This window comes from Cheilinus undulatus, linkage group 14 (genome assembly GCF_018320785.1).
Source record: "Cheilinus undulatus linkage group 14, ASM1832078v1, whole genome shotgun sequence".
In the NCBI taxonomy this organism is placed as follows: domain Eukaryota; kingdom Metazoa; phylum Chordata; class Actinopteri; order Labriformes; family Labridae; genus Cheilinus; species Cheilinus undulatus.
Window position 1 is genome coordinate 37,111,843 of NC_054878.1, and position 15,266 is coordinate 37,127,108.

The 15,266-nt window shown below is 38.2% G+C and overlaps 1 protein-coding gene across 2 annotated transcripts in view; it reads right to left on the minus strand.

Moving 5' to 3' along the window:
- The window catches only part of reps1 (RALBP1 associated Eps domain containing 1), a 33,365-nt gene extending 19,656 nt beyond the window's left edge, over window positions 1-13,709 (minus strand). For both annotated transcript variants that reach the window (XM_041805074.1, XM_041805073.1), the window contains exons 1-4: window positions 12,951-13,709; window positions 7,375-7,498; window positions 3,187-3,416; window positions 255-417 (exon numbers count right to left, since the gene is read on the minus strand). In XM_041805074.1, coding sequence (XP_041661008.1) covers window positions 255-417; window positions 3,187-3,416; window positions 7,375-7,498; window positions 12,951-13,103 — 670 coding nt within the window. In that variant the 5' untranslated portion in view covers window positions 13,104-13,709. The remainder of the gene's footprint in view (window positions 1-254; window positions 418-3,186; window positions 3,417-7,374; window positions 7,499-12,950) is intronic.
- Between the last annotated feature and the right edge of the window lie 1,557 nt (window positions 13,710-15,266).

A 15,266-nucleotide genomic window follows, 5' to 3' on the forward strand; every position in this document is an offset into this window, starting at 1 on the left:
AGTCAACTGTTTGTCTGAATCCATGTAAATGCAAGTAGTTTGAGAAGGGAGAAAAGTGCCTTGTGAGGAATATATTCTTGTTTAAAAAATAAATCAAATACATTGCACAGAGTGTGGAGGAAAATTGTTCTTATCTCAACTTTTTTTTTGATCTTTGAATCAAAATTTAAAGGAAATAAATTCTAATTCATGCTTCAGTTGTGTTACACTATTGTATTTAAACTATTGAGCAGCAGTGGGTGAGTGTATTTTACCTGCTTGTGGGTCTCTGAACTGCGTCCACACTGCTCCAGTTGCAGCCACCACAGGCTGTCTCTCTGTGTTTCCTCCGCTGTGCTGCCGCTTGTGTTTCCTCCACGTGTGTGGGGAGGTGGGGGGAGACTGGTGAGGGGAGACCACCGGGGACGTTGGCTCAGGCTGGCGACACACATAAATACAATGAAATGCATCAAATAAACATGCAGTTTTTATCAATTACATGTGTAAACAACAGCAGCATTCATGTGAATGAACGCCTCCAGAATTGCAGTTTTGCTAATTGTAAATTAGACAATCAAGAAACTGAAATTCAGCATACAGAAGTAAACCCATTACTGGTCTCATATGCTGTGGATTTCAGATGCAATCTCAAGTATCTGAAGATTTCCATCTTTCACATGCTACAACCACGCAAAAAGCCCAGCCAATAAAAACTTCTTCAAAGCTTCTCTTTATCTGCTTTCATCACTGATGCTGCATGTTCAAGCAGCCGATGAGTGAACATTTTGCAATAGATTAAAACAGATAAAAGTCGAGGAGGATGTCTGCATGTCAGACAGGCAGCTGGTTTGAGCAAAGGAAAAACAGCAGCAGAAATGTCTGAGAGTAATTTGAAGGAGAAGTACTCAGGAAATAAACACTGACATATCTCTATTGACTGCTGCAGAAGGAAATTACTGTGAGTAAAATGTTCCCAAAAAGATGACAGTAGTGGTCACATTTAAGACAAGTTCTGCAGAAGACAGTGTAGGAAAAAAGAGTTTTTGTCTTAAAACATCAAACATACCCCTAATAAAACAACAACATTTGCAGTCTATGCACATCTGAACTAGAGTCTGACTGATTTACATTTTCAGACTCATACAGGTGCTAATTTCAGAGAGCAATTTCCTATTTTACTAGCACTGTGTGTCTATATGTAACAGCAGTGTTATTCAAAATAATTAGGTTGGGATAATACGCTCTTTCAACAGTGTCTCCTTATCGTCCCATACCTGTAACAAGAAAACCAATAGTGATATATCCTTGACAAGGCCATAATAGCCCAACACCATCAACAGGCTGAAATATAGTCAGACTTTTATCTACTGCATGATGGGGTAAGAGCAAAGATTGACAGCTAAACGCAACCGTTTAGAAAATCAAGGCTGACTGAAGTGTTTAAAATAATAATTTAGCAGATTTTCTGACATATGTTCTTTTTAATCACTTGCTTTGTACTTGCTTGTGTCTGCTTTTCAAATCATCTATGAGATTTGTTGTCTCTAAAGTGTTGTTAGTTGTCTCTCTTCTTGTAATGCCACTGGAACTTGTCTGACAAACTGCACATTGTTGATCTTTCTCAGAGAAAATACAAGCCTCCTACATGAAAATTGCTTTCTTTCAGTTATTTAATAAACCAGAGTTTGTCCACAAAGTGGCTTCTTTTGCCCAATAAAACATTATTTTCTGAATTATCTGTTAGCTATACTAGTTATCCGAGATTAACTTGATGCAACACAACAGACAGGTACTACTGACATTTGTGCAGCCAAATTATTTGCTAATGGGTTGATCTTTAATAAAAGCTGATATTAGTGTTCAACTGATGCATCCCCGATAAGCTGGAAAATTATGAAAAACACAAATTATGATAAAATGCAGAAAATTACCCAGTAAGAAATTAATTTTTTTACTGAAAAATTTTACACAAAAAACTCCTTAATGTCAAAGTTAAAATATATTTCCACAAAATAATTTCATAATGACTCATAACTGACATATCAAAATAATTTCAAATTAACAAAAAATATGTAATGTAGAATAATTGACTGCATAAATATTCACCCCCTTCAAGTCAGTATTTAGTAGCTGCACCTTTTGCTGCATTCACAGCACTGATTCTGTGTGGATAGGTCGCAATCAGGTTTGCACATCTGGACTCTGCAATTTGACTCCATTCTTCTTTGCAAAACTGCTTTAGCTCTGTCAGGATACTTGGGGATCAGGCTTAAACCGCCCTTTTCCAAGTCCAGCCACAAATTTTCGATTGGATTGAGGTCTGAGCTTTGACTCCGCTACTCCAAAAGCTGGAGTACAACAGTTGTTGTATGCAGCGTATCTCCATTTCAGCAGCTGAAGCTTGAAATTTTTTCAGAGTAGTCTTAAGTGTCTTGGTAGGCTCTCTCACTAGTCTCCTTCTTGCACGGTCACTCAGTTTGTGAGGGCTGCCTGATCTGGGCAGATTTATGCATGTGCAATATTCCATTTATTTCTTGATGATGGATTTAACTGAACTCTGGATGATGTTCAGTGACTTGGAAATGTTTCTGTATCCATCCCCTGATTTATACTTTTCAATAATGTTTTCTCTGAAATGCTTGGAGTGTTCTTTTGACTTTATGGTGTAATGGTAGCCAGGCATACTGATTAAACAGTGACTGGACCTTCCAGACACAGGTGTCTTTACACAACAATCACTTGAGACACATTCACTGCACTAAGGTGATCCCCATTTCACTAATTGTGAGACTACTAGCACCAACTGGCTGGACCTTTGTTAGATTAGGTCAGTCACTTTAAAGGGGGTGAATATTCATGCAGTTACTTATTTTACATTGCATATTTTATTTGACATGACTTTGTAGAAATCTTTTTCACTTTGATATTCAAGTTTTTTTTTAACTTATTTTTTGTTTAAAAAGTCAAATTATTTTGACCATGAGTAATTTATAATATAAATAAAATGGTAAACCATCCTAAAATAATACAGTGAATAAGAATACCCCTGCAATATGAACTTAAATTAAATGTGAACAAACACATTTACTTCAAAGGGAGATAATAATGTGCAGATCCAGCATTCACATGTGAAGACAGGAGTCAATAAAAATAACCTAATAAAGTATCAAAGCCTCGTGTCTCTATAGGGACAGTTAAATAGCTCACCTGTGGTTCTATGCTGGGTGCCAAAGGCTGGATGACCTCATGAACAGGATGTGCTGTGGTTGACGGTGGGCCCTTCTTGTTCTGGTGCCCCCTGCCCGGTGGTCTGGGTATTACTGCTGTAGCAGAGGCTGGGTATAACCCCTGACTGTCTGTGTCCTGATACAGCGCTGCATGCCTCGCCTCGGCCTCGTTCTTCCCCACCACGAACCTGGGCAGCGGCAGGTCTTTGACTGGAGAGACAGGAATCCAATTGCAGGATTAACGGACAGATTTGTTCTACATTGATTTTCAGGCGCTTTAATGCAGTTAGCTTGAACACTGAAATCACTCCTCAGTGCACTAAAACCGTCAGCTATCATCAGTCTGTCATGTTCGGTGGAGATACTTTCTGCTGATGAGTTTAATTTTTCTGCTGAAGCCACTTTCCATTTTTCTGCTTCATCTGTTTCATTTATTCACTATCTACAATTCCCAGAATGCTTAGTGGTAAATATGAACTAGTGCTTTACATGTGAATGTGAAGAGTGGGACATCTGATTAATGAGTTGTGGTGCTTCCTCATAATAAAACATGCACTGAATGCTTTAGAGGTTACTGTTACTACAAAGTGAAGGTCTGTTTGTCTTCTCTTCACTGAGTGACTGATTGTGAATACCAGAGTGAAAGAGTAAGAATTAGATTCTTTACTCTCATGCTGTTAAACTGTTTTGTTCATGTTTTACTTAAATGATGTATGCTTTCATGATTGTTCTGGATTTATTATATTTTATTCCATCTTTTACAAGCTTCACAAATCATTGTTGATTCGCATTTGGATGTTAAAAGTTATTGGAATTTAATTATTCATGGGCTGCATAAGAACAACTGGCAGTAAGGCTGCCAAGAAAAAACAGCCTCTCCGTTCACTCAAACGTGTTTAAATCAGATTGGATATCAATCTACATCTCCAGTCCTGCTTCAGTCTAGAAACATTAATAAACAAATAACATATTGTTGATTTACAGAATGATTTTCAAATGTTTGTTAGACAAAGCAAGCTAACAAAAAAGGCATCACTTTAAGCTTTAGGAAATCTTGAAGGATGTTGTGTTGTATGTGAAGTTTTGAATGTTTCACAGCCTGGTCTACTTAAGAATAAAAACAAAATACTCAATACAGAAACTGATCTCAAGTTGCAGCTATCTAATTTTAACTATTTTTAAACGTTTCCCAAATTCTCACATAGTATACGGTATCACCATCTGAAAAAAGATTCCACTGTTCAAGAGGCAGGTCGGACAAGGCATTGCCAGTGTCAGCGTGCAGTTTCAATCAATCCTTTAACAAAATGCTTCTTCTGCTAAGTCCAAAAAATAATAATAAAAAGGGGAAGTAGTGTTTATGACAGAGTAGGAATAGGTAGTAATACTGTATCCCAGGGTACTAAAAAATAGCCATGGTATTGCTTTAATTATCACCACGAAGGTGGTGCTGAGCAATAAGCACACACTTATAATCAATGCCTTGAGATTATGTGTCCATTTCCCTCAGCAGCACCACTGCTTGTTTGTGAAGATACCTTAAACGTGATGAGAGAACTCCTGTCATAGACACTAAGCCGATTTGTTAAACAAACATGTGCATATATACCGGGGCATAAATAGTTGTGGGCCATGGCCTCGCACCGGGGGTCTTCTTTAAAAGTCAAACCGTTAAACATGCACAAGTGGCTGTAATTCTTCTTTTTGAGAGTAGATAAATGATGATTAAGTGTATTAATAATCCTCTGTGCTGCAGCCACAAAGCCAGGTAAAATTAAAACCATCAAAGGTTTTGAAGTAGGTAGGTAATATTTATTTATGCTTGTTGGTTATGTTAGGTGCTGAAGTAGGCTGAAATCTTTTATAAGCTTGTAAAGCCAACTTGCAGCTGTACGAAGCTCACTGAAAAATGCTGAAAAAATAATATTTAAGGCCTGTGTCACAGTTCCAGAAACTACATGATAATAGTTGATTATTACTTCTCATATTACCTCCAAGAGGAGGGGAGAGAAGACAGGTGAGAGTACATTTGTGTCATAGATGGAGAGGAAAAATGAGAAATACTTCATCTGATCTTCATGTCTAAGGTAGCTCAGTTTACTTGTTAATTAAAAACAATGCTTCAACTATAAATAACTTCCAGTGCGCCTTTAAACATTGCAAAAATAAAAGTTTATTTTTGTTTTGTTTCACTCAAAGCATTTTGATAAATGATACGTCTACACAATTTTTGGTATGACGGTATCAAAAAAATGAATACCGCCAAATCCTATGACAGAGACACTAAAAGTGATTTATAGTTTTTCACACACCACAGAGTTACATCAGGAGAGAGGATCAAATTAAGTTGTGTTCCTTTTGCATCTCCCTCTGTGTGCATTGGTGCATGCTTTTCCTCTTACTTGCTGATTTGTTACTTGAAAAATAATATTCAAAAATCCCTAGCACAGGGCGCAGGTGGCCTCGTGGTTTAAGGCTTAAAATACCCCAAAATAAATCATTAAAAAAAATCACGATCACACAGGATCTTATAACTTAAAGTAATTATTTCATGTGTTTTATATCAGGTAAGGTAGACTGTAATCATCTTTTTGCTGCTGGATCACAACAGTTACCATGTGCTTACTGGCCATGAACTGTGCATTACTACAAGCTGTTAATGTCATAGTTTGACTTTAGAGAAGACCATGGGTCAGTGCTGTAGCATGGTACCATCATGTGATGGGTGAGCATTAGGGGATTTAAAAAGTGAGCTCTTTTTTTTGACTAGTTTTCTTATTTGACAAATTAAACCACATCATTTACAGGAGTTCTGTCTTTACTTTTACAAGATCTTCACACACAGGCAGTGGAGCTGCTACTGGGAGCAGAAACACACTCATAAAGCATTTCCTATAAACATGCGCACATTACACAGCAAATTTTTTTCATGGCAGTTTTAAAGGGATTTTGGACCCTGGGATACCATATTACCATCCTTAGTTGCAGCCCTTTAACCAACTAAAAACATAAAATCACAAGTCAAAACTGTGTTTTATTCGAGATGGACACAAGCTACAACCAGCTACTTTAAACCTGTGAGCCAAACAGATCTAAATGAGCTGAGCTCTAAAGCACTCTACAAGACAACCAACACTATTCTCTTTTATTATGCAAATGCTTTACTATTTTTTTCACTGTGCACCCCTTAAATGTAAAGCTCCTGAAATAGTTTAGAAAAAAAGCATTCTTTTTCTTGTCAGCTTTATCTTTGTGAGAGAAAGATTTGAAAGTTTCCCAAATCCAAAAAATCAGTATAATGCTGTGGGGCACTCGTGTCAACAGGAGGAAGTGGCCTCAAAGCTTCCTTAAATTTCATCAAATTATGAAATCATTTCAGCTACTTTATGTTGCAATATTTCAGGCCTAGCAAGTAACTTCATGCAGTTGGATACTGAAACCTTGCTGGTGTTTTTCAAGAAGAGTCACACCAAAGACAAACAGAAAAATGCAATTTTGCAGTTAAACCCCCAAGCGCTAAAAAAGCAAATGCTGTTCAGTAGAGAAAAAGAAACCCAGTAGCAGCTTCTGCTATTATTGTAAAGAACCTGGTAACAACAAATAACATGATACAAAAAGTACTGGAAAATTATGCAACATTTCTGCTCACATACATCTACATTTTTCATATAAAGACACATTTTAAGCCCTTTGAAAGGGACACTGTGACATGTTGACTGAAGTAGGCCAGGATCAAACCGCCCACACTAAGATCAATGGTTTAACCTCATAAAACTGACTGAGATGAACTGTGACTGATTTACCTCCACATCCACTGACTGAATTTTCTAAGCACATTTCAGGGGATAAAACCATTTGAAGCATTTCTTAAGCATTTTTGACATTCCTCCTAATCTTAAATCAATCATTTGTTAGAGGACACAGACTGCATTCATGAGGATTTACATCTTTTGTACTCCTGTGCTTCCTGTCTCATGACCTCCTTAAATTCATTAAGCTGTAATTTCAAAACAAAAAGATAAAGAAAGATGTTGAGCACCCTGGAGGCATGAAAAGCTTTGAGTTCAATAGAAAAGTCCATTGTCTGGGAATGTTTTAAATGAGGGCACTGAGTAGGAGTCAGTATTTTCTTGTGTGAGAGGTGGTCTTAAAGTCCGATTAAACTCACCCGAGTTGAGGCTCTCCACCCTCAGGGGCAGACCTGACTGGGCGATGGCAATAAGCTTCAGAGCGATGTAGAACTGGCTCCGCCCAAAGTGGCCCAGCCGAGTGGCTCCACACAACTCTGTGATCTAAACCCACAAAAGAGGACACGGAGGAACAGTTTACAACAGTGTACTCACATAAAAAGAATATAAACGTCTGATATTATCCATTAAGGAGAAGAAAGGAGGCCAGTATCTGATAATTCATAACTGAGAAAACTCAACTTGTAAGAGTAAAAAAACAGAATATACATTACGTAGTTAGCATTAAGGGGTTTGCGTTAACAAAAACTAAAAGTGTTTTTCTATCATTGGTCATAAGACGCACCATAAACTATTCATATAGAATGTTAAAAAAATATACAAAGACTTCACTCATGCACAAAACTCCTCAAAACGTCTTAAAATGTTTACTGTGGGCTGCATGTCTGAAAACAAACAGCTGATTTTTTTCACCCCGACTTTGCTCGGATTTTGCCAGCTACCATGCAAAATATCCACGGGTCGAAAGGACGTAAGAGCACAGCACGAAATATTCAGAAAAATCCCCAGGAAACAAGAGGACAGGGAGATGTTTACACCTCACTCGACCAGTGAGATCTTACACATCATGAAGCTGCTTGAGCACTGTTCTGCTCAACAGTTTGTTCTTTTCTACATATTCATTGAGACTAATATACACCCAGTTGCACGTAGCACTGACATCAAGACAAAGTACTGTCTGGGAACATTTCACGCTGTGAGGGATATGAGTGATTAATGAACCCAGAAAGATTTCAGGGGCATGCTGTCTGAAATTTTCAACAGTGCATATGTAACCAGCTTTAGAAAATTCAACCTCTAGGAGATGAAAAGGGGTTTTGCTGTAAGAAGAGGTAGAACTGTTTTCCCATCAGTGGTCTTAAGAAACACAGGGCAAAAGTTACACATGGTGTTCAACAACAGATATGAAAAGATGCTGACTTAATATGACAGTCATACTATTATAATTATTACATTATCATTATTACATCATGTGCATGTTGCACACCCATGCTTGTGCACATGCAGGGTCAAGGAAGTATACCATGCTTCAGTGTGGTGAGGATCACTGGTCAAACAAACTAAACTTTGGGGCTCAAGTTTGCTTGGGCATGGTACGGATTGTCTAATGTGAACGCATCCTTTATTTGGTGCAGGTTACCTGATTTGAATAAAAGCAACCTTAGCTGTACTAGAAAGAATCAGGGAACCAATGATTTTAACAATACTTGTGTTACTGTTTAATACATTGTTATATTGTGCAGATCTGTAAGCCAAGTGAAATAGTGTGAATGTCCAATCTTATTTTTGGAAACTGCCCTTGTATAGAAACAGAGAAAGTACGGGTGAGACAAATCACTGATGCTGCAGAAATATAAGATTGACTTCATTTATGCTATGGCCATGTATCCTTTTTTTCAATGAAAAAATACAGCTTTCTTAACTAATTTACCAGCCAATTTGCCTCATGTGTCACCACTGCTGACTTCTTATGATGATGCTTTTGACATGAATGAGTGTTCAGTGAACAGAAGTTAAATGGCCAAAGAAGAAGAGAGCAGGAGAAATGAAAAAGACAGCGTGATAATGTCAGACAGTGATAAAAGAAGTTAAAGAATGAAGCATGGTGAGTAAAACTGACATCAAATCACAGTGAATAAATACATGATTCTTAAATTCAGCCATTTTGTGGCCATTTTATATTCTTTAGTTAACTGCATATCCTGTAACATATCATAAAGCGAATAAGTTGAAGATTCCCACACCTGGTGAAAATTGTTCACTATTTAAATACAATCAAAACAATGATCTAAATCTGTATCTATCACTGCTCCTCTATTATCTGACATTTTGGCACTACTTTTAGTCCACTCTGAGTAAAGGGCTTTTAACTCTTACATATCAGCAAAATAACAGAACATTTTGATGTCAACTTTTAATCAGACATAGATGTATTTTTTACAAATTAATACAGGTTAACATTGCAACATTATTTTTCTTCATCATTTAAAGCCAAAGTTTTAATACCTCTGCTCATTGGCAGACGTTCAACATGTCTGACTAGTAATAAGCCTGATTATACACCTATTATTTGTTGGTTCTTGACGTCACACTGAGCAGGATTTGTACAAAATGGAAGATTGAGAACCAACATCAGGGTTTCAAATGTGCACAGTCACACAGATGATTCTGTATTTTTCAATAGGAGTTTAATGCTGCTGTAGTCAAACTTCATAACATTAGCATGACTCCTCATGTGTGGGTCCTTCAGGACCAACAGCCCGCCACAGCTGACTGATCCCTCTCCTGCTGACAAAGGACTTCTTCTGAGTGTGTGTGGACACAAAGAAAGCACCAGTCACTTTTCTCAGCCTGTTACAACACAACACTGTTGCTGCTGTGTGCGTCTCACAGGCCACTATCTCCACAGTGTACGTTTTAGAGAGCAGAGGATGGCAACTCCGCCTGATCCTCCCACCACACTGATCCCCCTTGTTGACCTTGAGAGGGGTTCTGACTCAAAAACTGCAAATATTAGCCTGCTGAGGGGCCTGGAGTCTCTTAAAAATGGAGTGCTGCAGTTTGACTGGATCCTCACAACTCATGATAGCAGACAGAGAGGGCACGGTCATGGCTGGGTGGCATTAGGGGGTGCATAACAAATTGCAATTTCATTGTCATTTTGGTGTATGTGCAATAAACACCACAAAAGACTGCCTACATTACAATATTTAGGAGAGCTTTGTTGGTCAGAGCTTGCCGTCAGCTTCTCTCTGATTAATCGGTTTCATTTTCATTGTCAAGGCAAGATTTGCCATCATTACGGCTAAGGAAGATGAAAAGTAAAGGAAGAATGTGACTGAAAAGGACTGCTTTGGATAATTTAGATTCTGTAAAGACGTCACAAACACAGATACTATGTGTATGTGCAGGACAGCACAGAGACATCAGAACTGGATGTTTTTGGTAATGTTCTATTAAATTAAAAAAATGTTCAATACTGAAACACTTTTTCAATACCAAGTTTTCAGCATAACAATCTGTTATTTTTATGATCCACAGTAGGGAGGCACAGATGCATTGGTTGAAAATAAGTATTGGCCAATATCGTCCCAAACATTGACCAAATAATGTGGTATAAACACATAGAAGTTTCCAGTGTTTTTCTGATATGTCCTGTCAATATATGCTGGCATCTGGTATATCTAGCTGTTAAATCAAATAAGACGTAATAAAAAAGAAAAAACATGCAACAGCTAAATTGTTATCTCATTTTCACAATCATGGCATCTCTAGTTTAGAGAAAAAAATACTGAAACTTTTTAAAATTACATTAATTTCCTTTATCAAATATTATTTTGGGGCTTTTTGCCTTCCATTGACAGGACAGCTGGTGATAGACAGGAAACATGCAAAGAAAGTGGGGGAAGACATGCACCAAGCATGTGCCGAGGAATTGATCCCGTGACCAGTAACTTGAGGACCACAGCCTCAGTCCATGGGTGCCTGCTCTACCACATGAGCTAACCCGGCGCCATAAACTCCATCTTTGTCGTAGGGCAGATGCCCAGTAGAGCAGCAGTCCCCAACCTTTTTTTGTCACGGACCAGTTTCATGAAAGACAGCATTTTCATAGACCAGTCATCAATGTGTGGGGATAAATATGCAAATTTAAAAAGAACCCATATCTTAAGTAGGTTGCTGGTATTGTCTAAAAATGCAAGTTATTTTTCTTGTCAGTCTTGGGCTCTACTTCTGTCTCCTCACTTTTCCTATTTGGAAAAGAAGCTCTCCAAAAACTTGTTTTTTTAACTCATTTTAGCAAGATTGTGGGCTTAATTCTATGGTATCATGTGACTGAGACAAGAGTCTTTACATAGAGGTCAGAAGGTACAGAAGGATGACATATCGGAATAGAATCCCATCATTTTTTAAGAAAAAAAAAAATCTTTCAGAGTGTGAAAGTCGAATAAAATGGAAAAAAAATATTTCATTCATTTATTTTGTGCCACTCAGTACCAAATTGCTACCGGTCCATGACCCGTGTTTGAGGACATATGATGTAGAGGAATGAACCCATCAAAAGATTGCAGGCAAACTCTCACAAACTGCACAAAAAAACTAGCAGTGGTGGTACTGAAATTTAAGATGAGAAATCAAGAAATCCTCCTATACTGGGCGCCTTGGACTTCTGTTTTCATTTTTATGGAATCAAAACAGAGTGATATTGTCATCTTTTTACTAGTGTCTTCATGTAGTTTAAACTCTGGTATTGTGAAAGCCCCAATTCTATCACACTATGTTTTTTAAAGGCAGGCTGTATCTATTATCATAAGAATGTTATAGCAAATCACTGACCTTTTCTCATACCATAGAGGGTTAGCTGTTTAAATAAAACCATTGTAATCTGACATTTATCAGCTATGTCAGTATGTTACCGAATGTTTCAAGGTCTGTGTAAATACTGGATTGTATTATCATGTGAAACGCTCTAGATTAAAATTTCTACAAATCACAGTAACAGACTCGACTCTGTGACATTGGCCCTGCTTTTCTGCCATGCCAGCTCATTGTGACGGGTTTTGATGGAGGGAGAGGACAGGAAAGAGTGGGCAGCAATACGAGGCAAAGGGCTGCCCAGGAAATTATTTGCTATTATGGACATTGAGTGCAATACCCATAAAAGAGACTCTGAATGGGCAGACAAATTAGCTTCTGCCATTCTTCGGAGATGTCGACATGAGAGTAAATTTATGTGACTTGGCTGGCCATTCTCTTTGTCTAAGGGAACACTGCCTATGCATTTGTGCAATTTAGACCGGGTGCATGAGTTTGCTTGTAATTTTTGATGATTAGTAATAAGAATTAAGTCAATATTTGGTGATTCAGACTTCTATTTTTGTTGCTGTGACAATGAAACATGAATCAATATTCATCACTGTTTATCACCAGCTTCCCTCATATCCTGCAGGACAAGTAGCCCTAAGAAAACCACTACAATGACTTTTTGTAAGTATACCTATATGGTAATGTATAAGGTCTTTGTAAAGACTGGGTTTTATTAATCACACTTGTCAGATAAAACATAGTGACATGGCTCCAGCATGGAGGGAGAGGACAGGAAAGAGTGGGCAGCAGTAAGAGGCAAAGGGCTGACCAGGACATTATTTGCTATTATGGACTCTGGATGTCGTTTCCACTAACAGATAGTTAAAGAGCAGACAAAGTAGCTTCTGTTAGTCATTGGGGATGTTGACATGAGAGCGAATCTTCAGTTGATATGACTTGGCTGCCTATTCTCTTTGGCTAGGGCTAACATTAGCCAGAAGAAGGTGTGTCTCTTGCTGCGCAGCATTGCTAACCACCAAGGCTAACCATAGCTTTTCCTGGATGACAGGTCAGCTCTGACAGCCAGGCAACTTTGAGAAAATACTCCATAAGAGCTCCAGGTTTCATGGCCGGACTCACAATCTGGTGTAAACACTTTAATAACTGGCACAGGCTAGTGTTAGCTTACCTGCAGGACAACTTCGCTGGGTAGCTGGGCCGCCCGGAAAAGGTCAAGAACTCTCCCATTTGAAGCCACTTTTTTTGTGTTGTCCGTGTCGCAGTAGACGAACAAATCCGAGTAATATTTCTGCTCGATATCACTCAGCGTTAGACTTTCCATCGTAGCACCAGTCGACCCTGAAAACCAGACTAGTTGGCTGTAGATTAGCCCTTAGCCAATGGCTGGGGCAGGATCCAAAAAATGGGCGAGACTTCAGGATCCCAACTTAGCTAGCGTTACTGCACTAGCTAACGATGTAGTTAGCTGTAATAATGTTCTCAACGCGCTGTGTCGACTTGTTGTCGTCTTATCCCACTCTGAGTAAAAACCCCTGACGCTATCTGTTGACGAAGAGAGTTTATCACCATTCAAAAATTCAAATGAGGGACGCTTTCATACAGTTAATCACTTAGTTAACTTGTTGGGCCAGTCAAGCCAAGTAGCCAACAGCTGGCTAGAGGAGCACCGAGCTAACAGCTACCTTGAATCAAAGTCAGCAGCACTAACGTTAAGCTAACTAGCAAGTCGCAAAGTGCGTCCCACTCCTCGACCGGCACAAATACCGCGATAATCTGACGGGAAAACACTTCTTCTCCCTTTAATCCGTTACAGGATGGCGACCCTGCGTATCACTGGAAACGAATTCCTCTGCTGGGCCGTTAGAAGTAAAGTTTCATGGTCTTTGGGCTCCTTCCTCCAGTAATCTTAGCCGCCATTCCTACCGCCAGCGACAAGGCAGTCAGTGTAAGAGCAGGACTTCCGGTATGATTTTTCAAAATAAAATCATCCAGGCTTCTTTGTGGAAGCCAATTCCCACTGGTATAAAGTCATTTGTGTGAAATAGAAAATCATGATTATGCAATAAAAATACAAGTCAAAACTAAAATTAAATTAGAAATAGATATAAAAAAGAAAATAATTATGAGATATCCTGACATAAGTACGTAATTACAAGGGAGAACTATAAGAAAACAATTCATAATATTTCACCTAAGATCCTCTCAAGGTAAGTTTGTAAAACCTTATAGCATTATGGAACAAACTTGGTGAGTTGGCTTATCCTGATTAAGAATAAATAACCTGAATATATCCCCCTTTTTATCCATTTTATCCACCTTGAAGAGGCCATTAATTTATACATAGGGAGGGTCCCCTCCTCTCTCTGACTCCGCCATCTTGGATTTTTGCCATTTGCCAGAAGTATCTAGAACCTGACTGACGTTGCTAATATTCCCAATTCTACACTCTGTACCTTTAAAATATAAACGTCAAAATTATGGGACAGAAATGTAAAATTATGAGTTTCGGTGCAAACTATCAGATAATGAAAGTCAAAGTTATGAAACCAGAAGTAGAATAACTTTGCTTTATACAATCCAATTTCTCATTATTATGACTTGTCATTTCACAATTATGACTTTTATCCTGTGATTTTGACATTTTGTCCCGTTATAACGACTTATGTATAGCAAAAAGAATTTCTTAATATCTCAAAGTTACGAGTTGCGATCCAGTTATTTCCTTAATTTGTAGTATTTCTAATCAAAGGCAACCTTGCAGGATAATGCAGCATTCACGTATCATACCATAGTATTTCTCACAGTCTACTGAGATTACAAGATTTACATGCTATCAAGTCTTTTTCCAAGGGGCAGTATTAAAATTCTTATGACCGAAAACAGACAAAACAACAACAGTAACAACACAAAGCATTAAAAAAAATCCAATCAAATCACCTAACCCTTTTTTAAATTTAATACTCATGCAGACTAAATGTACTAACTTAGAACAGTATTCTAAAAGGAGAATATTATGGTGTTTATACGGTAAATACTATGCTTTCCGAAAATAGGAAGCTAAATGATGCTTTTGTTCTGATGGTAGGTTTGAAAACTGTCCGGTCTACTCTGGTTTCTTTTATCTAGCTTGACGTCTCGAGACGTCACTGGGCTACGGTCCGAGTCAGCGCGAGCTGGCTTGGCCTGCAGAGACCCGGATGAAAGGCTTCAAAATAAAACTGAGACTTATGATTGGGACGGGATAATTGACGGTTTGAGGATGAGAGCTGTCCATGATGTCTATTAAATGTGTTGGCAGGATGATATGGCGTGACGAGGTCGTATCTCGATGTCCTTTTTGTTCTGAATGTTATTAAAAAGAAAAACAAAACACGTCTCACTTTTCACATACATTAACAGCCAAAGCCTCTTTTTTTCCAACACTTGTATAGAATTGGCTTGAATTTAATTAAACTGAATTGTTTTGAGTACTAGGCTACTGAAT